The sequence below is a fragment of the Mycteria americana genome, chromosome 2 (genome assembly GCF_035582795.1).
Source record: "Mycteria americana isolate JAX WOST 10 ecotype Jacksonville Zoo and Gardens chromosome 2, USCA_MyAme_1.0, whole genome shotgun sequence".
Lineage (NCBI taxonomy): Eukaryota > Metazoa > Chordata > Aves > Ciconiiformes > Ciconiidae > Mycteria > Mycteria americana.
The window spans coordinates 36,552,952-36,574,623 of NC_134366.1; the positions used below are offsets into that span (position 1 = coordinate 36,552,952).

At 40.9% G+C, this 21,672-nt stretch overlaps 1 protein-coding gene across 4 annotated transcripts; it reads left to right on the forward strand.

The window, feature by feature from the left end:
* The first annotated feature begins 5,965 nt into the window (after window positions 1-5,965).
* CCDC126 (coiled-coil domain containing 126) lies at window positions 5,966-21,383 on the forward strand. Of its 4 annotated transcripts, XM_075492994.1 has the most exons (5): window positions 5,992-6,061; window positions 7,687-7,760; window positions 16,799-16,931; window positions 18,179-18,580; window positions 21,111-21,383. In XM_075492994.1, the coding sequence occupies exons 4-5, from the start codon at window positions 18,343-18,345 to the stop codon at window positions 21,290-21,292; spliced, it is 420 nt and encodes a 139-aa protein (XP_075349109.1). In that variant the 5' UTR covers window positions 5,992-6,061; window positions 7,687-7,760; window positions 16,799-16,931; window positions 18,179-18,342; the 3' UTR covers window positions 21,293-21,383. The 4 variants fall into 4 exon arrangements, with proteins under 4 accessions (XP_075349108.1, XP_075349109.1, XP_075349110.1 ...); XM_075492993.1 differs by lacking the exon at window positions 7,687-7,760 and having other exon boundaries at window positions 5,966-6,061; XM_075492995.1 differs by lacking the exons at window positions 5,992-6,061; window positions 7,687-7,760 and adding an exon at window positions 12,964-13,122.
* The last annotated feature ends 289 nt before the right edge of the window (window positions 21,384-21,672 follow it).

Consider the following 21,672-nt stretch of genomic DNA (forward strand, 5'->3'; position numbering starts at 1 on the left):
CCGCCTGTCACAAAGGAGGCGCCGCCGGCGGGACAACGAGCGCGGCTGCGACAAGCTTCGCGGCCGCCCGCCGCGCAGGCGCAGACCCCTCCCCGTGCGCGCGCGCGCACGCGCTCCCCTGGCGGGAAGGGGGGGCGCCTCGCCTCCTCACGGCGGTTCCCGGGGGCGCGCCGCCGCGGGAGCGAGCGGGCTGCCAGCCCCTCACCGCCGCCCGGTGTGCGGGGCTACCCCCCCCCCCCCCCCGCGTACAAAGGCGGCCTGGGTCGTCAGGGCTGCTGCTCCTGTGCTCCTGCACGCCGTGAAAATCAGCCTTGCTTCTCATCTCCCCCCGGCGCGTTCTCCGGGGTTCTGCTTCCGCACGGCAGGAAGGAATTTTTAAAGTCGATACGTTTAGGTCCCCGTTATCAATGCTGTTTTGTTATGGCGAAAGGTTGATTTTATTGTACAAATTTGAAGACGAACCCATATGATGCAGTTTTGAATGCTTCTAGGAAACAAAAGGCCTACATTTTCACTTGCAGTTTTGAGAATTTCCTTTTACCCAGGATCTTACTCAAAGGCTTCTCTTTCCTGCTCAGCTGCACGGCAAGGGCTTCCCTGTTCCTCCTCCATAGCCTGTGCATGTTTGCCAAAATCTTCCTCCAGCACGCACCAATAACCACAGCAGCTCGTACCTTGCAGGCACCAGAGGCTCAGCACTGAGGCCAAATAGGTTCCTTAGGTCAGAAACTTTCCAAAGATGACAAAACAGCTAGACTTGCTCTGCCTGCACCAGAAACCCAGGAGAGCAGGTGAAGACGGGTGGCCAGCAGCTGCAGCTGCCCTTTCCAGAAGCAGCGCCCACCAACCTTTCCCAGCCTCTTGCTGGTAGCGGTAGCAGAAAGCTCAGCTGCTGCTTCTGCCCCAGCTCTGCGTCTTCCCTGTACTTCTTCAGGGGCAGGAGCTTCCCTTTGTGGTTGAGAAGCTGTTCTCCCCAAATTCCTGCGCTGGCTGAGGCTGGTTATCTTCCATTCACTGTGGTTGTAACCAAGGAATGACCAGCCTAGCTGAGTGCTCGTGTGAGTATTGCCAAAATGGAATGAGGAGCTCAGAGGGTGATTCACAGGCAAGAGACGTTTCCCTAGAAATCAAATGCCTTTGCTACATGGGGCACGCTCCTGGGGCTTTAGACAATGGCCACATGCCCAGCACTGGTTGTTTCTCCTTCCACAGCCCGTGACATTGGGTTTCCAACAGCTGCTGTGGTAGCATGGCCCCTTGGCAAGGTGTCCCAGTGGAGAAGCCACGTTCACGCTGCTCATCCACAGACAGCTCGACCCACAGCTTGAGGTTCTAAAAGAGCCTTGACGTAGGCCCATCTTTACAGAAATGGTTCGTACTGCTTCCTACCTGGACCATAAATGGTTCTGATAATTTCTTGCATCTATTGTAAATGGAAGGCTGGAACTGTACATGCCAGCCTTTCCTCTTTTTGCTTGGTGAAGTAAATAACCAATTAAAGAGTAAATTAACTCACAATGGTAAAGAAGGCAGTATCGGGGAAAGATCTTCCTTGTCCTCTAGGCTTGCAAAATATTTCATTTTGGCTGAAAGTTTCTTGCATGTCACTTCAAAAGTTTTAGTCTACTCCTTAGCCAGTTCTTGTTTAATTACAATTAAATTTTCATTCCTAGGAGGCTGGCCTGAGTTTTAGCTCCTGCTGATGTCCCACTTTCCAAAAGCCATTCTGAATCCACATCATAATCTGTCTTTTATACCAGCTCTACTCCATTCAGCTCCAGTAGATAGATTTGCTCATCTCCCTTTTCAAGTGTAACTTTATTAATAAAGCGCTTATTCTACTGCAAGATCACATACTGTTCTGGTGTAATCTGATTCTGACCCTGGCTGATGTTGCCTATAATCTAACTCCAGGAACAAAAGGGGATGAGCATGAAGGGCATGCTTAAATTCTGAGATGAAAATCCTTATCAGTCTTCTACCATAAGGTGGATCACTGAAAAAATGGAATATGAAGAACCTATTGAAAATACATAATGGTTACACTCAAAAAAAAACCTAAGTGGGGAAGGGAGGGAAAAGGTCAGGAGAACATAGTGTAGTCAATCAGGAGCTGGTAGAAGGCCAGGACTTACATAAAGTTGGTAAGGGGGATTCAAACCGGAATGTGGAATGTCTGATTAAAACTATTGTCCTTGGGAAGTGAAACACATGCTGGAGAAGTATGCAAGCTAATTAAGATGTTTTGGGAACAATCTGAAGCTACTAGTAGAAGTGTGATAAGAAGCACCCTCACGAGAACTGTCCTACTAAAAGTCATGCCCCTTGAGCTGGAGACCCCAGCCCAAGCAGAGACCCCTCACCTTTGGGCATGCGCAGAATATTAAAGGAGTACTGTAGCTTTAAGAATAAAACGGGAAAATGTAGACCAATAGAAAACTGCTTTGCGTAATTACTTATGCATATGTGTAACTAGACTGTATAAATACTGTACCTGTATGAACAAGCGGTGTGCTAGCTTTGTGGAGCTACCACTGAGCACCCGGTCTTGCGCAAAACTTGAAATAAACTGGTATCTCGGCTCTGTGTGCGTATTGGGTGTTGCACACCGGGTAACGAACTCTGTTTGTGAGACAACAATAGGACAGGAATATACTTTCTGTTAACATGTATGTATACAAGATCTAGCTATAGCCCACATTGTGATTGCAACTCCTGAGAGGTACACTAATATTGATGCACACATTCAAGATGTTTGCACTATTCAAGGAGGATTTTTTCTTTGCTGAGATCCTAAAATGTTCTGGCAATTAAAATAAAAATGGTAGTCGCTGATACAAATGCCTGTTTTTAAAGTCTAATCAAGTTTAAATTTTAAATTGAAAATTACAAGCTCTCTTCACCATTTTTTGCACAACTCTTCTGCGTTCATTGTTCCCTACAATAACTTCACCATAGTTTCCTGGAGTATAAAGACAATAATTATTTGATATTACATTTCAACTTTCACTATTGATTAGTTGGTAAGACCGCAAAGTTGATCTGCATCTTTGGGCACCTCTCTGCTAAACAGAAGATGGCTCAAACACAGAAAACAGCTAGAGATGGCCTAAAGAATACACTAACATGACGTAATTATATGTAGCATGCCTTATGGAGTTTTTTCAAGCAATATTAATATACCATTGTAATATACTGTTAGCTTTAATGGAGTAGTGAGTATACAGTATTCACAATTTGGGGAGAAAAATGCACTTTGGGGGGAAAGATGGGCCCAGATCAGGCCCATTCCCTAAAGTGAAAGGGTATAAACTACTGGTAAGGCATCAGGAAGAGAAAAAAATAGGAGTGGCAGTAAGGAAAGTGTAAGGTTGCGTGTATTCTTATCTACATATACAGATGAGAGGATTAATCAGTTAAGTAAGAAGGCAGAAGGTACACTAATCCCAAAGCATATTCATTGGAGTGCCGTTCTCTAGCCATTACCATTAAGCAGTTTAAACATATCATGAGAGAGGAAATTCTTAACACGTATTTGAAAAGGACAGAGCAATAGCTATGCAAATTAATGTCAGAAGGACAGTCTACAGCTAGTGAATGACACAGGAAAGGAACAAAGGTAACGTTGCAGCAGCAACCTATTTTTGCTTTTTTGGATTTTGAAAAATGATACAGAACACTGCAGTACACCAAGTTTTTACTCCTGCAGTCCTGGGCTTTTATCTATCCCTTGAAATAATCCTGAGAATATTATTACCCACAAATATGAGGGCCATGTAAACACTGTTAAGATTTGATTTTCATATGTCACTGAGGAGAAACAAGGTGCTTGATATTATTTTGTGATATAGTTTCTACCACAGATCTTCCATAAGGGGAAAAATTATCACATAATATTGTGAGATGCACGTTCATGAAAGATGACCAAATACATGAGGCCTTCAGGCAACAGGAATTAAGAATGTTATTAATATTTGAGAGTTCTTGTCAACAGAGGGTACATTTATAATGGAGACAGATTTCTTAATACAATTTTGTGACCTCCACAAGCAAATCTTCCTGTGATTACACCACTGACAGATTTTCCTTTCTCTTCCTAGTAAGCTCTAAATACCATATAAATTATATTTGCAAAGACATTACAGCTGTTCACTGCACATCTGTGAAAATAAAGGATTAATCACTGAGCAAATAGTACAGCAATAAATGGCGGTAAATAGCTGCAGTACGTTTGTTATATGAAGTCCATTTCAGACTATCTGTTTTTGATCTTTTCAAGAGGAATTCTTCACAAGAAAATACCCACAAAAACTGATGAGCTGATTCTGCTTTAGAAAATACTTCTAGCAACAATTTTATTGGTGCTGCACAATATACAGTCAATCTGTTCAAAGGCTTACTTATTAAATATTTAAGGTTATTTTTTTTTGCTTGTCCTCATTTAACACGGTATAATTTAGCAGAAGACTTTTGTCCATGGGAGGGATTGCATAATCAAATAAATATATCATTCCTTTAATGCAGCTTCTTCTGAATTCTCTGTGGGAATACAGTCTTCTATTCAGTTCAACAATTGCCTAATTTTCTCAAATTTAAATTAACTCTCAGGTGAACACCAATATTTTCCAGACCAACAAGACCCCCCCCCCCCCCTTTTCCAAAATATGTTTCACAAGACTCTGAAATAACAGACTGTGAACTAGATGACATTAGAAAAAAATTATATGCAACTGATTCACCGGCTGACGTGATACCACCTGCCAACTTGTCTATCTACTCAGGTCTCGGCCACTAACCTATTGAGGTATCAATATCCGTTTTTCTATTAGAGCAATGGATTTAAACGCTGAATTTTCCTGCATCTAATCCATGCCGAAAAAAAAGGTTGAAAACCAGAGAGGAGCCAGGTAGCCTCCGACACACACTGGAAGGGAGGGAAAGCTGCGGTGCAGTGCAGGTGCGGGGGTACCGACAGGGAGGTGGAGTAACTGTGTTTATTTTACAGCTGTAACTGTGTTTATTTTACAAAGGATGCAATGTTGCAAACAGAACCTTCCCCTGCACCCACCTGCAACATCTGACCTGTAACCGGTACCTCAGCTTGTCTAGGTAGGAACAATCCTGAAGGGATCTTGATGAACAACAGATACTCCTAGCAACACTGCAGCTGTTGAACGTGCCCTTATGCTCACCTTCACTTAACTGATACCAACTTCCTTTAAATATCACCTTGCAGGAAGAGCCTGAGGTAACTTGCTAACACAGTCCTATACCCACAAGGGGTTTCACGAACAGTCCAGCTTGTGCAGCTACGGGTTACAAGAACCGGAGTACCGATGAGGGAAAACTGCGCCTGCACCAGACCTGAGGGACAGCACTCAAGATTTCTGAGGTCACTGTCAAAATTCACTTACGCCGTTAGAGGGCAGAAACGATACCTTTCCCGGTTTGTACTTCTGGAGGTAATCTTTAATGGCAATGACAACTGACAACGTCAATGGCAACTCACAGCCACAGAGCTTTCCAGCTTCCCCGGCGGTTCCTATTTGGAGTCCGACAGTGAGTGTTTCCAGGAAGGACTACTAGGCCTGCAATTATTGTACTGCCCTCCCGGCCCCCACACTGCCTGCCACACTGCCTGCCTCGCTCCCCGACAACGCGCTGCGGCTCTCCCCGCCGGCCTGGCGGCGGTCCTGCGGCCAATGGCCCCGCGGCCAGGCCTCCTCGCCCCGAGCGAGGCCCCGCGCCCGCAGGAGCAGCGGCCCTGGCCGTTACCGGCCGCCGCCATGGTCCCTCACGCTCCCGCCTCTCCCGCGCACCGCCCCCACCGGGCCGGGAAATGGGCAGGGGGCAGGCGCACAGCTGCGCATGCGCCCCAGGCAGTGCGGGCGGGGGGTGTTGCGGCAGCCGTCTTGAGCGGGACGGGCTGGGGGGGGAGAAGGGGCGGGGCCTCAGGCGGCGCGTCGCGTTGCGTCGCGTCGCGTTGCGTCGCGTCGCGTCGCGAGGCGGGCGGAAGCGAAGTGAGCGGCGCCTGTCAGACGGGTGTGGGCCAGGAGCGGAGGTAGCGCGGGGCTTCGCCAAGGGGGCTTCGCTAAGGGGCTGCCTCGTCCTCCTGAGGCGCCGTGCCCGGCGGCAGATCGGAGCGGGGTGTGGAACAGCTATGCCTCATGGCTGGGGAAGGGATGAGGAAGGGTCTGTAGCTGAGGGGGGGCGGCGTGAGGGTGGCGGAGGCCCGGCAGTCCGTGTGCGGAGACGGGGCTGCCCCGCCGGGCGGCGGGGGGGAAGCCCAGGCTCGGCCGGGGGCGGCGAGGGGCGAGCCGGGTGGCCGCAGCCTGGCTGCGGCTGCCAGGCAAACCCAGGTTTTCACCTCGCCGCAGCGCCCCGCCTTGTTCTGTCCCTCAGGCTTGCCCCCTGCTTCGGGACAGGTTTATCTCCCTTCTGGCTTCGGCCATGCTTCTGCCCCCCCGCCGGCGTCTGTGCAGCCCTCAGCTTTCCCTCCTGCCTCCTTCCCTGCGTTTGTCCTTCCGCAGCGGGTCGTGCTGCTGGGCTGCGTGCGCGCCCGCTGCTGCCGGCAGGTCGGTCTCCTTCCTGCTCGGCAAGCTCTGGTTATCGGTAGCAGCGCGGGTCTTTCTGGTGGCTTGTGGCGGTGTTATTGCAGGCCCCTTTTACAGGTGCTTGGGTACGGTGTCTTCTGCTGCCCGCCGTGGCTAAATGTTCCCTTCGGCTGGATAACCGTATTCCAGGGCTGTAATGCAATGTCCTTGGATGGTGAGGAAGCAGTGAGGGAAACAAGGGTTTTCTGGTTTCCTTCCTCATTTGCAGGGGCCTTCCTGTCATAAACTATGACTGCAGTGACTCTGCAAGATTGATGTCTTTTCAGAGAGGCAAAGCATGCTTACGATGATGTGATGGAACTTAGAAGGAAGAAAAAAATGTTCATTTAATCCATATTCAGGCAAAGGCAGGATCCTTAATAATGTTAGGTTAAGTGATCTTCTGGCACTAACAACTTTGCGTAAAAAAAATAACAGGCAAAACATTTGTTTTAATTTTAGGAGGTTATAAAATATGAAACTTCCTGACAGCCAGAGTTGTGGAATAATGCTTCCTTCTTACATATAATAAAATTGCTTTTATATGTAACATCTGATGATATTTTAACTGCATTTTTAATCTTCTGTTAAATTTATTTCTGCAAATATAACATACTGTTATCTCTTCCTTATTTCTGTAGCTCTGTTAATCATTCATTATTAATAAACTTTCTTTTCAGTTTCCTAATCTAACATGGTAGCATCCTGTAAATTTTCTTTTATGTGTCTTGTCATCTAAAAGATACTGACAGCTAGAATGGAGTGTAATTTCTGTGTTTGTGTGCCACAAAGCAAAGCAGGAGAATTTTTGTTCTGTCCTATGACATGATGTGGAGTTTCTTTAGTGCAGTTTAGATCAGGTTAACAACTGGGGTTTGTTGTTGTGGTGGTTGGTTTGATTTTTTTGTTGTTGTTTTGTCCCCTTAGTGGGTGAATTGGGGGCAGGCAGTTTTTCACTGTGAAAAGTGAGCTTTGTAGGAATTGTGACTTTTTTTTTTTAACAGAACCTTCAGAATATGAGCATGCTGAATGAAATAGCTAAGCATGCATGTGATTTGTTCTAATTGCAATGTTCTGTTTATTTTGGAGCAAGTGTCATGAATTGCTGTTTCACTCTCATGAGGATATCAAAGAAAGGAGATAATATGAAGATGGTAACAATATATTGTAAGTAGCATCTTCTTCTAGTGTCAGAAGCAATTGCAGTTTTAGATCAAATCTGGAAACTTATTGCTACCTTTGTTCCTTTGTTCCCATTTTGACTGTTGGAGATACCCATGTCTATAAAGCCTAAAGTATTCTGGCCTCTTTTTGTTATTTTATGTGTTACAATATATAATTGTTTAATAATTCAGTTCAGGTACTTGAGAACTCCAGAGGATTAAGCAATTACACTGGAATTCCTTTGGTCTAGTAAATAGGTCTTTTTCTTAAAGCTTTTACAGTTGGAAATACAGCTACTTCCTTTTTTTTAAAAAAAAAAAAGCTTTTGTAGTCTCTGCTTTTAGAAACTCCTTTTGGCTTTTAGCTTCTTGAAGGAGGCATTGGTATTAGCTAATCACGTATTGTGATTTAGCTGGGGGATTGGACGTCATTTAACTGCTAAAAGTAAAATATTTCCCCTGGAGTTCATGATCACTTGTACCTTTTCCAAGAATAGTTAAGGGCATTAGTTCTTGCATCTTGCCCAAACTGTAAGTAGGATAAATGTATGCTGTCAGCTTAAATTGTCAGCCATGTAGTCAACATATCTGGAGACTAGTAAGTGTCAAAAATAGCCATTAAATTGTTTCCAGCAGCTGTCAAAAATCTGTGGAGTTCAGTCATTCAAATGAATGTGTTTTGTGCTGGTACAAGTTTACTGCTGTAATGTAGTTTATATGGCATTTTTTATGTGACAAGCTCTTTCACTTGTGATTGAAAACTTGTACCATTAGGTGGGCTGGGTTTCCTCAACTAAGCATTATTAATAGTCTCCTAAATTTTCTTTTACGATTGTCAACTTTACAAAAAATTACTTATATTACCATTTGCTTATGTAATTTGAAAGATTAATTTTGGATTGTTCAGAACTAAATGGGTACTTTGCCTACGTAAAGCAGGGCCTAGACTAGAGGCCTAGACAAGAGGAATTAAAACTCATTCCACTGAAATTGGTTTCTTCAGTAATAACAAAGAAATAAGAGGCTACCATGATATAAATAATCCAGTTAAATTTCTGGGTACCTTCTACTTAATTTTAACAACACAATATTTTGCAGTGCACACCACTGTGGTTCTGTGGTTAACTACTGTCTGTCATAACCCTTGCTATGCTAAGATAAACCAACAAGTCAATCTAGAAATAATAAAAGATGCACAAGAAAATAACTTATCTGTCTTTAATATTGCCTCCGGTGTTATTTTTCTAAAATATTCAACTGGATCAGCCTCCTGGGAGGGAGTGTGAATAGGAGGCCAAGTCTGTATTGTAGTTTTACTGCTGAAAGATACTTTTGGTGGACACCTTGCACACATCCATACTCAGTCTGAATTCTGCAGGTTTCTTGAAATAAAACCAGGCAAGTTAAATTCTTCCTCTCTGCCCAGTGGTACAAGCTCTTTTTTGTTACTGTTCTACGGGAACAGTGTTTGCGTGGATGCTGCGCTGTGTGTACATGTATGACCAGTTCTGCAGTGGCAATCTCTCCACCATTGCAGCCATCACTTTGTTAGTTGACTCCCCTCTCCCCTTCCCTTTTAGTTCTCTTTAATGACACGCCCCCTTCCTTTTAGTATTCTCTAAAATGTTCAGTGAAAATCCCTCTCTTCTCAGTAGCCTACATTCATGATCTTGCAGGTATGACTCCCTGTAAAACTAGCTAAAATTAGCTAAACATTATCATCTCAGAAGGAAGTTTTGGAGTCACGAGGGCTTTGGAAAGAGTGGTGCAAACACAGCTGTGAAATTTCACATGGGAGTAGAGGTACTACTTAGGACTTTGCAAGGGAGTACTTGACATAGCCTAGTGTTCAACTGCAATGAAAAAATAGTGGCAATCTTATTGGGAAACGAGAAGCTAAGAAGGTACCTCATGCTCTGTCATAACTGTGGTTCTTATGAGCAAGGGTCCTGCTGTGACCTGAATGGCAGCAATAAACCATAAAGAAAAGTGTCCCAGATGGAATGAAGCTGAGATTTTTTTTTTTTTTTTTTTTTTAAGAAGCTGATACAGAAATGTAGAAATGTTTTGAGGCCCAGATGGACCCGGTGGGAGGAGGGGAACTTCAGCAAGTATAATATACTGTCCCCATTGATATCTGCTTTCTTTAATTTTCTTCACAACCCTTGCCAAGTAATTTCCCCTCTCAAAATCTTGAATCTTGGCTGACTGCCCACAGGCAAGGAACAAAGAATTTCTGTTTTAAATAGTTGGTTTATTTTAAAAGTATTCACTTGCAGTAGTAGGCAAAATAAAGGTGGGGGGTGTGTGTGCTGAAAAAAAACCAGGATACTTTAAGGTACAAAAAAGTACATAAGTAGACTCCTTAGACATAATGCTAAATAATAATTGTTGGCAGAAAGTGTAAAATAAAAACAATGCAAATAGGACTACATGCATTCAGAATAGAAACAAGTCACAACTATTTCTAAAATATTGAAATACAAAAGGTAATCTAGTGTTTGGGCACTCAGATGATTTTATACCAGAGCCACTGTAAACTTGATGTGTGGGTTTTCAAGTCTGAAGTGATCTGTTTTTGCTTTCAACTCAAAGTCTAGCTACAAAACAAATTGGTTGTGAGCTGTTCTTAGAAGTCTGTAGGAGGTAAAACTGTTCCTGATTTAAGATAAGCTTGAGGTAGTCCCAGCAGCTTGTCAGCAGTGACAATATCTGTCTGCTTCATGAGCTGTGACTTGTTGGCCCAGATATCCTTTGGCTGCATTGAGAGACAGGGACTGGTGGGAGCACACAAGGAGATTTTCTCCTTTCTTTGTTGTGCAGCGCTGTAGGAGAATAGGTATTCTTGGTAGTTACTTACCCATTTTTGCTATTCCCTTAAACCTCATGTCTTTCTATGATTTCACTTGAAATATCTATTAAAAGTATTCCCCGAAAGACAAGTAGCAAAAGGCAAAGGGATACTTTTTTTTTTTCTTTTTTTCTTTCAGGGTTCCTTGGTAATTGCAAGTTTAGGGCATGCAGAGGCACGGAATGAAGGAACATATGCTGTGGGAGAAGGTATAAAGATAGATGTCCTGGAAAAGACACCAAGCACTAGGCTGACTCCTTTGGCAGTGCATTCTAAAAGTGGTACAGAACTGCTAAAACCTGCAGTCCAGCAGCCGTCATACTGATAGGGCAGCCTTTTTTTTTTTTTTTCTGGAAATATTCCTCCTTACCTATTCTTAAGATGGCAGTGTGTTGTATAGTGCTGTTCTTTTCACTTGAGCCTAGCGGGTATTAATATAAATTCTCTCTTCTATTGACTGATCTATGATGTAGTCTCAAAAGACCCTAAAGTCTCATCAGGTCACAGGTATAGCATTTTGATGGGCTCTGTTGTGTCAGGTACTGCTGAGGTTTTGTCAGTAGGGTGTCCTTCTCTTTTCCCTCTCTGCTGGTGACATTTTTCTGTTGACCAAATTTTACAGCAACAATAGAAGTTTCTGTGTGTTGCCAGGAATCATGGTCCTGTCTAACAGGATATACTTAACTTCTTTGGGCACCTGTTTTTCAGGTGCACCTCATGTAGGCCTTTCTCCTACTGCCGAACTGATAGCCATCTAAGACTGCAAATCACCAGAATGCAAATATCATTTTTGGTGCTCCAGAAAATCTCAGCACATAGCTCTTGGGCTTCTAGGTACTTATTTCATTGTCCCTGTGTTCAAATTGGTCAGTGACTATGTTCTATGCTTTTTTGTGTGTCCCCCCTTCATTCTTTAGACTTCCCACTCTCATTGCTGCACAGCGACTGTGCTGACAGGTTTCCAAATAACATAGAACTAGCCTGTCTGCTCTCAGAATGATCAGCGCGATGTCTGTCAGCTGAGTGACTGTGATGCTCAAAGTTTTCTGTTGGAAAAACAAAATGAAACATTTTGGAGGTCACAGAGGTAAATGGGCTGGGGGTAGCACACCCTAAATAGATGCAAAAAAGAAAACTAATAGGATAGAGCTGATAGAACTGTGGAAATATTTCCTGGTATTCTGTAATGCTTTGTGATTCTTGTCTTCCTGAAATGTTCGTTGGCTATTGCAGTGAGGTATCATCATGCCTGTTTACAGCACAGCTTATTCTTTACTGATACACTACACTCACTGTACTGAGAGATGTTTGCTGCCATGAATTTAATATAAATTTGTTGTGTAGACATAATTTTAGTACGTCAATTTTAAGTCCTTAATAATTTCATAAACTTGTTATGCTCTCACTGAGATTGTAATAAATTCTAATTTTGTACTGTACAATTACAGTAATTATTAATGTCAGCTTTTATTTGTACTATCCTAATTTCTGTCTGCTGTCTGTTCTGTTACAAGATTTTTTCCCCTTCCTTTGTTTGTAGTTGGATGCAGTCTCCTGTGACTATATCTGGCATTTTTTTTTAATCTCTCTTTTGATAAATCACTTCTTTTGTTTATACAGTTAATAATAATACTTGGTTGCAAATCCAGACTTGGTTTTGAATTCACTGTGTCACATTGTTGTTGATCATAATTTGGCAGTGGGGAACAGATAAGTATTATGGTAGTAAGTAATAGATTGAGTAAAATTCCCATTTATCAAGGCTACTTTCTTAATGTATTAGTTCATTAGAGACCTATATAGGTCTCTAGGGTATCACTGAGGAACTACTGCCTCAGTATATGGCATTCTATCTTTCAAAATATATAACCAAAGAGGTGACTGTATGGGACGGTATGCTAATACTATTTTCAGTGCATTTTTCTTGGCTTTATCCTTAAAGTCTTTTTGATGCTTGAATGGAATGGGATTCTCAGGCTTCAGTTTTCTCTATTCTTCACTTCTTGTTGACTCTGTTTTGTTATTTTTTTGCTAAAGCTCCTTACTAATAACTACCAAAAATACCTGATGAGCCTGCTGCTTTCTTTTTCTCTTATAAATAATCATCTTCATCTGTCCTGTATATTTTCAAAACTAGAAGGTACACACAATCTCTGCAGCACAGTTTTAAATTTGCTCTACTGTGCTGGTTTTGGCTGATGCCGATAACCACTTCTAGTGGTTTAGGAAGGTTGGCATCGCTTGGACAGACTAGAAAAATGATGATGAATATGTACCGGTCTTTCGAGAGCTGACTGACTAGCAGAACTGACACTGCTGTAAGGTGCATTGTAACCCTTTAAGGATTTGGATATGCCTTGTTTTCATGATACGGTGAGATTGTTCCAGAGGATGTATGAGGCATTCCTTTGCCTTACAAACTTAGCATTTTTTGTGTTGTACATGAATATAATCTCTGGGTTTTGCTGGGAATAAGTAAAGCAGAATCTGAGGAAGACTTTGCAACACAATTCAGGTATGATGTTTTGTAAGTATGGGCTGGTTTCCATGGAGAAGGGTCAGTATTCAAACTGAAGTCCGATGCTATTGTTTAGTTAAGTAGCATCAGAGATACTAGAACTCTGCTTTATTACGGAACATATAATGGATTTTCTGTTGCTTTTTCTTTGGCCCTTGTTCCTTTTGTTTCATGTACTCAATAATATAAATTATATATGACCAATGTTGGAACATAGCTCAGAGGATAGAGACATTTTATTTTGGAGAGGACGAGTGCCTTAGTTCATTGCTTTCATTGCCAGATGTATGTCAGTGTTTGTTGTGGTACTGCTGGACAATGTTAAATCCACATTGCAGGCTTTGGCAATACATTTCTTGGACAACCAGCAGTGGCAACAGTGAAGAAAAGCAAACTCTTTGTGTGTCTGTGAAAGGCAAACCTAGTCTCAGATGCTCTGTTCAGGAATTGCTTGTCGTTCCAAGTTCTAATGTGCCTGGCTTGGGATAGTCATTTTCAGAATAATTCAGATATGCATGTTGATTTTAAAGAACTTTGAAAAATTGGCACTTGAATCAGTCACTTCAGGCTGCCTATTGAAAGGATTATCTGGAAGATACTCTCTTGATGGATTCTTGGGTTGCCATTTTGCCTGCACAGTCAGGTCAGGGGTTTTGTTCGATTTGGGTTGGTTTGGTGGTGGTTGTTGTTGTTGTTGTTGTGTTTGGTTTGGTTTGGTTTGGTGTGGGGTGGGTTTTTTTGGGTTTTTTTTTTTTTGGTTTGGGGGTTTTTTTGTTTGGTTTGGGTTTTGGTTTTTCCTTTCCCTCCTCAGATTTTCAAATTTTGTCCTGGCTGTACTCCTTCATCTTCATGGTCATCTTCCTTTTGTCTCAGCCTCTATGATTAGGGATGGTAGGAATTCCAACAAGGTGTAGCTCTGATGTGCCCTTTTTTTGTGTTGCTGTCTGCAGTGCTTTGACCTCCTTTGCCACAAAAGCCCTTCAGCTGTTGGGAGAGTGGTAAGCCTGGGTTCCTACCCAGGCTAAGTCGGTGTGAAGAAGGAAGTCTCAGCTTCCTTTTTCCCCTTCTCAGGGAGTGGTGGGTAAGGAGGACTTGAGAGAATGAGGGAGAAGAAAGATCACAAGAGACAGGGTTCCTTCTTACATGTATGCTGTTATGTCATGGGATATTACCTCTGAATTACTGAAAACAAAGGTTCATTCTGAGGACTTGTTTAATTTAAACTTTAGTCTTGTTTGAACTTGTTTAGTCTTGTTTGAACTTGTTTAGTCTTGTTTGAACTATAATGTTCATGTAGAGAAGTGCTGACCCTTCAGGGCAACAAGAGGTAAAAGAATACTCCAATCCATCCATCTTACTTATTGTGCTATTTTCTTCCTAATATGTACACCCGCTGCTCTGATACCCTTTTTTCCTATTTGCAAATCACATGGGTGTAAGCTTGCTTTTTTGTTTTGTTTTGTTTTTGCTACTCCACACTGTGTAATCTTGGAAGGGTCTTGCAGGGAGTGTGTTACAGGTCACTAGAAGTGCATGCTTCAGGAAGAAAGAGGAGACCAAATCTCCAGAACTTTGAAATTACAGTGGAATTCATTAAGGGGGAATGGCCTCTCAAAATGCAGAGGAAAAGTGACAAGTACAAAGAGTTCCCTTCATTTTGTACACCTTACTCCCAGTTCCTTTGCCTAGTGTCAGTATTTGGGTGTTATGCCATTTGCCCAGCAGGTTAAGTCCCTGATTTCCGTTAGTTTCAGTAGTCAGCGTGTGCACTGTGAATCGAATATACATGGCAAAGACCCTGTCTGCAATTCCTACTGCTCCTTGGCGGGAGTTTATTCAATCTGTTCCTCTTGGCTAGGACTCTTATCCTGGCTTGTGGTTTTATTTACAGTGTGATGGCAGAGTTATTTCCACTCCAAAGCTCTGTAGTGATATTGTCTAAATGCTTCAGGATGAGATACGGCTGGAGATCTGTGGAGAGCTGAACTTAATTTAAATTCTGAAAGAGCTATCTGTTATTTTCAGACACTTTTTTTAATAATATAAAATGACTTTTGAGAATGGGCATTGAAACTTGTGGATCCTTGAGAGATACTGTTTGGTCTTCTGAGCCATCATGTGAATACCTTCCCTACTCCTGGACCTCGTGTGTAAATGTTTTCCATCGTATTTGATGCTATTCAGGGATTATGTAGATGCATAATGATGTAGGTGCAGTTTATGCTTTAAAGTCTGAGTACAGAGGTATGGGTTTGGCAAAGAGCTAGGGAACAGAAGTTTTGATTAGCTCATGTTTAGGGAGGATCTGTTTCAGGAAATCTTTAACCACGCAATTCCAAATATTCATGCTGATACTGTAGAATACAAGTTTTTATTGTTTTCTATCTTATGTACTTAAATTTGTGTCTTAAAAAGTTTTTTTGGGGGATAAGCACATTCTTTGAATAAAGTACATCCCACTGAATTTACAGTGGGATTTCCAATTATTGCATGTTGGCTAGCTGTCCATGGTCATATCCCACAGTTAAGGAAGCTATTCCTCATTCAGTGACTTGTGATTGCCACTTACATTAGTACACCCAACAGCAAAAGTAAGATTTTATGTACTGGCAGTTACTATAGGGCATTTTACACACAATAACTTGTTACTTTACAGCAACTTTGGTGTCCAAGTCCTAATACTGCCCCTGCCTTGGGATGATAATTTTCAGAATAATTTAGATATGCATGTTGATTTTGGAGCACTTTGGAAATTTGCCACTTGAATCAGTCACGTTGGCCTGCCTATTGAGAAGATTATCTGAAGAGTGAAGGTGAAGGGAAGCAACAAGCACAACTCGGAACCCTGCTGGCAGTGACACTTATGTTTGCAGCAGACCATGGTGTGTCGGCATAAGGCCAGTTGAACTGGTCAGCAGAGGCGATGAAAAATACCGTGGGGGTGGAGTTAAGTTTAGATGAGTGCTTAGCAGGATAAGAAATTCGGTCTCAATATTCTAATAAAAACAGAGACCTAAGTGCCACTATAGAAAGTCTTGTGGGGAACTTTATTAAATGTCTAACTTCAGTCTGAAAAGTGCTCATGTCAGGTAATATGGGGGTAATATGTCAGGTAATTCCCTGGGGAATAACAGGGAAAACATAACTATTATGTAAAATGAGTAGCTTTATCCAGACTATGTTAAATAATAGAAACTCCCTCTCAAAAAAGTATTGAATAATTGAAGAAGTTTCAGAGATAGCTGAAAAATGAGAAATACGAGGTATACACATGTAAAGAGACTGAAAAGATCAGATTTGTTTGAGGGGGAAAAAATGAAGAAGGGAATGATACATATGTAAATATATGTGTATATACATATGTGATGAATCTGGAACATCTGCTGTCACTGTCTTATAACACAAGAGGAGGGACACATTTCAGTGAGATTCTTACCATATTTTTTAAAGTATGTTGAAATCAGTTATTGGGCATTCAAATATACGCATTTATAATAAAATGGAAATGGATTCTATGTTTTTCTCTAACAATTGCTTCAAGTTAGGTTTAAAAATGTATTTCTGTTTTAAAAGCATGTGGCTTGAGGGCCTTAACTTCAACCACTCCATGTGAAAATGAAGGTCTCTATAGTCCTGCACTTTGTTTTGTCCCCCCCCCCCCCCCCCAATACAGAGCTCCCTGAAGATGTCTGGCTCATACTGCTTCAAACTGTCTGGACAATTGTTGTTTAACTGCTGAAGCTTTCCTACCATTTGTTTTTGTCCTGAAGCCTTAATCTATTGAGGGATCAGAATTGGCTGCGATGGTAAGACTTTTTTAAAGTGGTAGTAAAATGCTAGAAGTGGGTGCAATGTGTCAGTTCATTTTGGTTTTATTTCTTTATTTATTAGCAAGACTCCAAAACAAAAAAAAAAATCTTAATGCTTGTCTTGGTTTCAGCTGGGATAGAGTTAATTTTCTTCCTCGTAGCTGGTATAGTGCTGTGTTTTGGATTTTAGTATGAGAATAATGTTGATAACCCACTGATGTTTTAGTTGTTGCTAAGTGGTGTTTACACTGATCAAGGACTTTTCAGCTTCCCATGCTCTGCCAGGTGCATGAGAAGCTGGGAGGGGGCACAGCCAGGATAGTTGATCCAAACTGACTAAAGGGCTATTCCATACCATACGACGTCATACTCAGTATATAAACTGGGGGGAGTTGGCTGGGGGGTAGCGATTGCTGCTCCGGGACTGGCTGGGCATCAGTCGGCGGGTGGTGAGCGGTTGTATCGCTGTTTTTTTTTTTTTCTCCTGGGTTTTGTTCCTCTATACCTCTCTTGTTGTTTTCCTTCTCATTACAATGCTTTTGTTTTATTATTAGTATTAGTATTGTTCCAGTTATTAAACTGTTCTTATCTCAACCCACTAATTTTCTTACTTTTGCTCTTTTGATTCTCTCCCCCATCCCACCCGGGGGGGGGGGGGGGGGGGGGAGGGTGAGCGAGCGGCTGGGTGGTACTTAATTACCAACTGGGGCTAAACCACAACAATATTGTACAAAACTAGAAGAGGCTGATGCCCAACTTCGAACTAACCAACCAACCAAGAAACTTTGTTCTGCATTTTATCTTTTTATACTTGCCGTATGCTTCTAAGAGAGGAATAAAAATCAAGTGAATAATTTCACAAGATCTCTTTCTTGTGTGTGTGTATATGCGTATAACTCATCAAAATGTTGTGTATAATTACAAGTCTCTTAGAAGAGATATTGCATTTTGTTTTAAATGCATTTGAGTTTAATGTCAGTTCAAATTACAGTATTTAAAGTACTTAAGGTGACTCATAGAAGCATAGAAGTTTTGATTTTTGGAGAATAAAAATTGGTAAAAATAAGAGGAGGAAACCTTGTAAACAACAGGTGAGATAAAGATGACTGCACCTGTAAGCAGATACAAATCCATAACTGTTTGCTAGATTATGCAATAATACTGCATTTGGAAACTGATATTTGTCCTTGATCTCAACAACTGTAGCAGTTTGGAATAACCATGTGATATTTTACAAATTTCAGGAATCAAGACCAACTAAAACATGAGAAGATGTATTCAAGATGATCCAGCCAGAAGATTTTTCACTTCATAGAAATCTTATTTTTGTTTAATATGTAATGTAATTTGACAAAGCCAAGGTCAATTACTTATTTTGAAATTGACACACCTGTGGCCTTCATCAGAAATGTTTCTAACATTTTCAAGAAAAAATATGTCCCAGAAACTGAGTATGTTTTTATTAGTTTTTGGAATCATTTGGGGTTTGATGTTGCTACGCTACACTTTTCAGTATCCAAGACGCCAAAGCAGTGCCGAGTTGCGTGGACAGATATTAGATCTAAGTAAAAGATATGTCAAAGCACTGGCAGAAGAAAATAAAAATTTAATGAATGGTGGCGGTGGAGCCTCTATGGCAGGATATGGTAAGAGGGAAAAAAAAAACCTAGTTATAAAAATATCTTTTTTTCCTGAAAACTGTAAAGTTACACTTTTTTCTTTTTTAAAGTAATATATACTGCTCTTTAAGAGAAAAAACTCTCTGTATTAACTGATTTGATTTTAGTTTATTCACCGAAGTTGAAGATAAGATGTGGTGCAAAATCAAGCTTGAGACATAAGATTTTTGTTTTCCAGGAATTTTTTTAGATATCTCCAGGTATATCACTACAGGTTTAACAGTAACATTATGCTTTTTCTGAATCTTAAGCTATTGAGGAATAAGCACATGCTTGATACAGGGACAAAGTTTTAGATTAAGTCATTTCAACATTCCAGATTCTTCTTGTGCCTCATTGCTAACTTTCTGCTTTTATTTCTTTAATTTTCTTCTCTTTAAGTAGTAAAAAAGCAGCAGAAAGCAATCTACTAGTTGAGTTTGCAGTCTTGAGACTGCAAGGCAATTATGAATTTAGCAGAATCTCCCCTTGCTTTAGAAGTAGCCATTAGAGATAAGGTCCCTTGTGTCTAGAGCTTTGATACTTGCTGCATCCTATCTCTCTATCTGATTTACCTCTTAACTTGATGAATATGTTTCCAGTATTCACTGGTAGTATATTACTCAAGTCTGTGTCTGTCTTCTGAAATACATAAAAAATAGTTTTAAGACTATAGTTTTGAGATCTTTTTAGCAAAGCTATAAAAATGTCTTAATAATTTTAACTCTTTGGTCCCTCGTAGCTTCTCTTGAGGGAAGGCTGCAGTGAGCTCTAGTTAATCCCTAGGGATTAGGTTTGAAGAAACTACCTGTGTTCTGTCGTAAAGGGGAAAATGCATCTGTGAAAATAAGGGTAGTACAAGGCTTAAAAACAAATACTTAAAAAAAAGGTGAAAATTTATATTAATGTACTTTGATCTCCTTAAGGAATCCTTAAAAGGGTGGGCTCTACTAGTTGTAGGATGACCTTTATAGGGACTCTGGTAAGAGTATAAACAGCAAAAATGTGTCTGAACTCTTTTTGCTGCTGCTCAGGAACAAGGAGGCAAGTCTGTGATGCCAAGATGAGCAGGAAGCAACCCACGAGGAGGAGGACAGTATCAAAATGTCTTAGCCTTTAATTCTTTCATTCATTAAGTTAACATTTTTACCGCAGTAGGAGACTACTTTTTCTTTTATTCCCTCTTCCCCCCCCCCCCTTTTTTTTTCTCTTCAAGGATTTCTTGCCTTTACTGTGTAATTACTTTTCTGTGTAATTTGTTTTAAAAAAACTTTGTGTACTGCAGCTTTCTACTGCTGTATAAGTCTTACGGTGTATTTCCAAATGAGATTTGCCTTCTGAGGTTTTATCTGAAGTTTAATAAAAAAAATTAAGTCAACTCTTCATCTACATGCTGATCATCAGACTTACAACTTGAGTAGACAATTCATTCCCTCAGACTGTTGAGCACAGAATGATACTACAGAGTACATGACCCACAGCATGTCATTGACAGCAGACCCTGCTCTGGCTCAAAATGTAAAACAATTTTTAATTTTTTTTTTTTTTTTTTCCCCAAAGATGACAAATAAGAACTAGTTAATTTTAGAGGGAAGCACTGACCTGAGATTTTTTTTTTTATTTATTTACTAGTGTTTTAATTTTATCTGGGTTACTCCTCTTTTTTCTCTTTCATACCTGTGGTCGTTGTGTGTGTGTGTGTGTGTGTCCCCCCCCCCCCCGCCTTTTTTCTGGTTACTTAAGAACTGATGGGGGGGGCGGGGGGGGGGGGAGAATCTGTGTGCGTCTGTGTGTTGGGGGGATCTTAACACTTTGTAAAACCTGGTAAGTTTGTTCATTTTTTCCAAATCTGAGAGAAGATAGTGATGTGAACATTGACAACAGTGTAATTAGCGTTTGTTGAAAGGTCGGTTACTGTTTTTGTGTTGCAGAATATGGGAATTTTTTACCGTCCTTTCTCTTGTTTGTCAATCAATATAGGCCTAAATATATGGAAATTCTTTTTTCCTGCTTTATAGCTTATGTCAGAAGTGATAAGATACTTTCTCATAGCAGTTTTTCTGTGGGATAGATCTGTTATTTAGAGGAAAGCTATTAAGAACTACCTTTTTTATGTTGGAAAGTATTTAAATATATTCTGTTGCTGTCCAAGGCTAAAAGGTGTCATAGCTGGGTACTCTAGTGCTGTTGTCTGGATGAAATTTGAAATACTGCCTTTGAATAGTCACTAGTTTAATGCTCCAACTAGTGGTTTTGTTCTTACACTTGAATATTTAATTGGCTTCATTCACAGTTCACTATTTTGGTGGTATCTTCCTTGCCTAAAATAACAAAGAGATGGTATTAAAGAAAAATCAAGCAGCTATTTAATTCTATAGTTGTATGCTAATCTGCACTCTTTCCCAAAAAGTATAGTAGGAAGGATAGCAAGTCTTAAGATGTGAATATGTTGAAATAGCAGTTCTTTGCCACACATAGTAAATAATAGGATCTAATTTGTTTTTTCCATTATCTTCAGCTGATCTTAAGAGAACAATTGCTGTTCTTCTGGATGACATCTTACAACGCCTCGTGAAATTGGAAAACAAAGTTGATTACATCGTTGTGAATGGCTCAGCAACAAATACGACTAATGGAACTAGCAATCAGGTGCCAGTAACTTCAAATAAACGTGCAAAGCCAGCAAGCAACATTAGATAGCAAACAGGGCCACTTTGTGTTGCTACGTCTACGATAGGTAATATTTAAGATAAGCTTTTTATCTCTGGCTAGGGCAAAGCAGTAGCTGACTCTAAAAGAAATGTAAACTATGCTATTATACCATGTGCTGGATCTATGTAGGCCTAACTTACGTGCATAGGTTCTCAAAACATTATTTCATTGCCTTTAAGCAGTACTTATGAAGTGATCTTTGTTGTCTTTAAAGATATTTTGATATCATGATTTGATGTAGTATGCCATTGGATAATAACAATAAATGGAAAGCAATGGAGAACTTATAGGTAGGTTTCTAAATATATTTATTTAATTATAACATATCTTTTGGATAGGTGAGCAGTATGGTAGCTTATTCATTTTTT

Bases quoted from the DNA above. Each gene is read 5' to 3' on its own strand.
- CCDC126 (XM_075492993.1), top strand. From the start codon at position 18,343: ATGTTTCTAACATTTTCAAGAAAAAATATGTCCCAGAAACTGAGTATG. The intron at 18,581-21,110 runs GTAAGAGGGAAA...CATTATCTTCAG, and splicing joins AGCCTCTATGGCAGGATATG to CTGATCTTAAGAGAACAATT.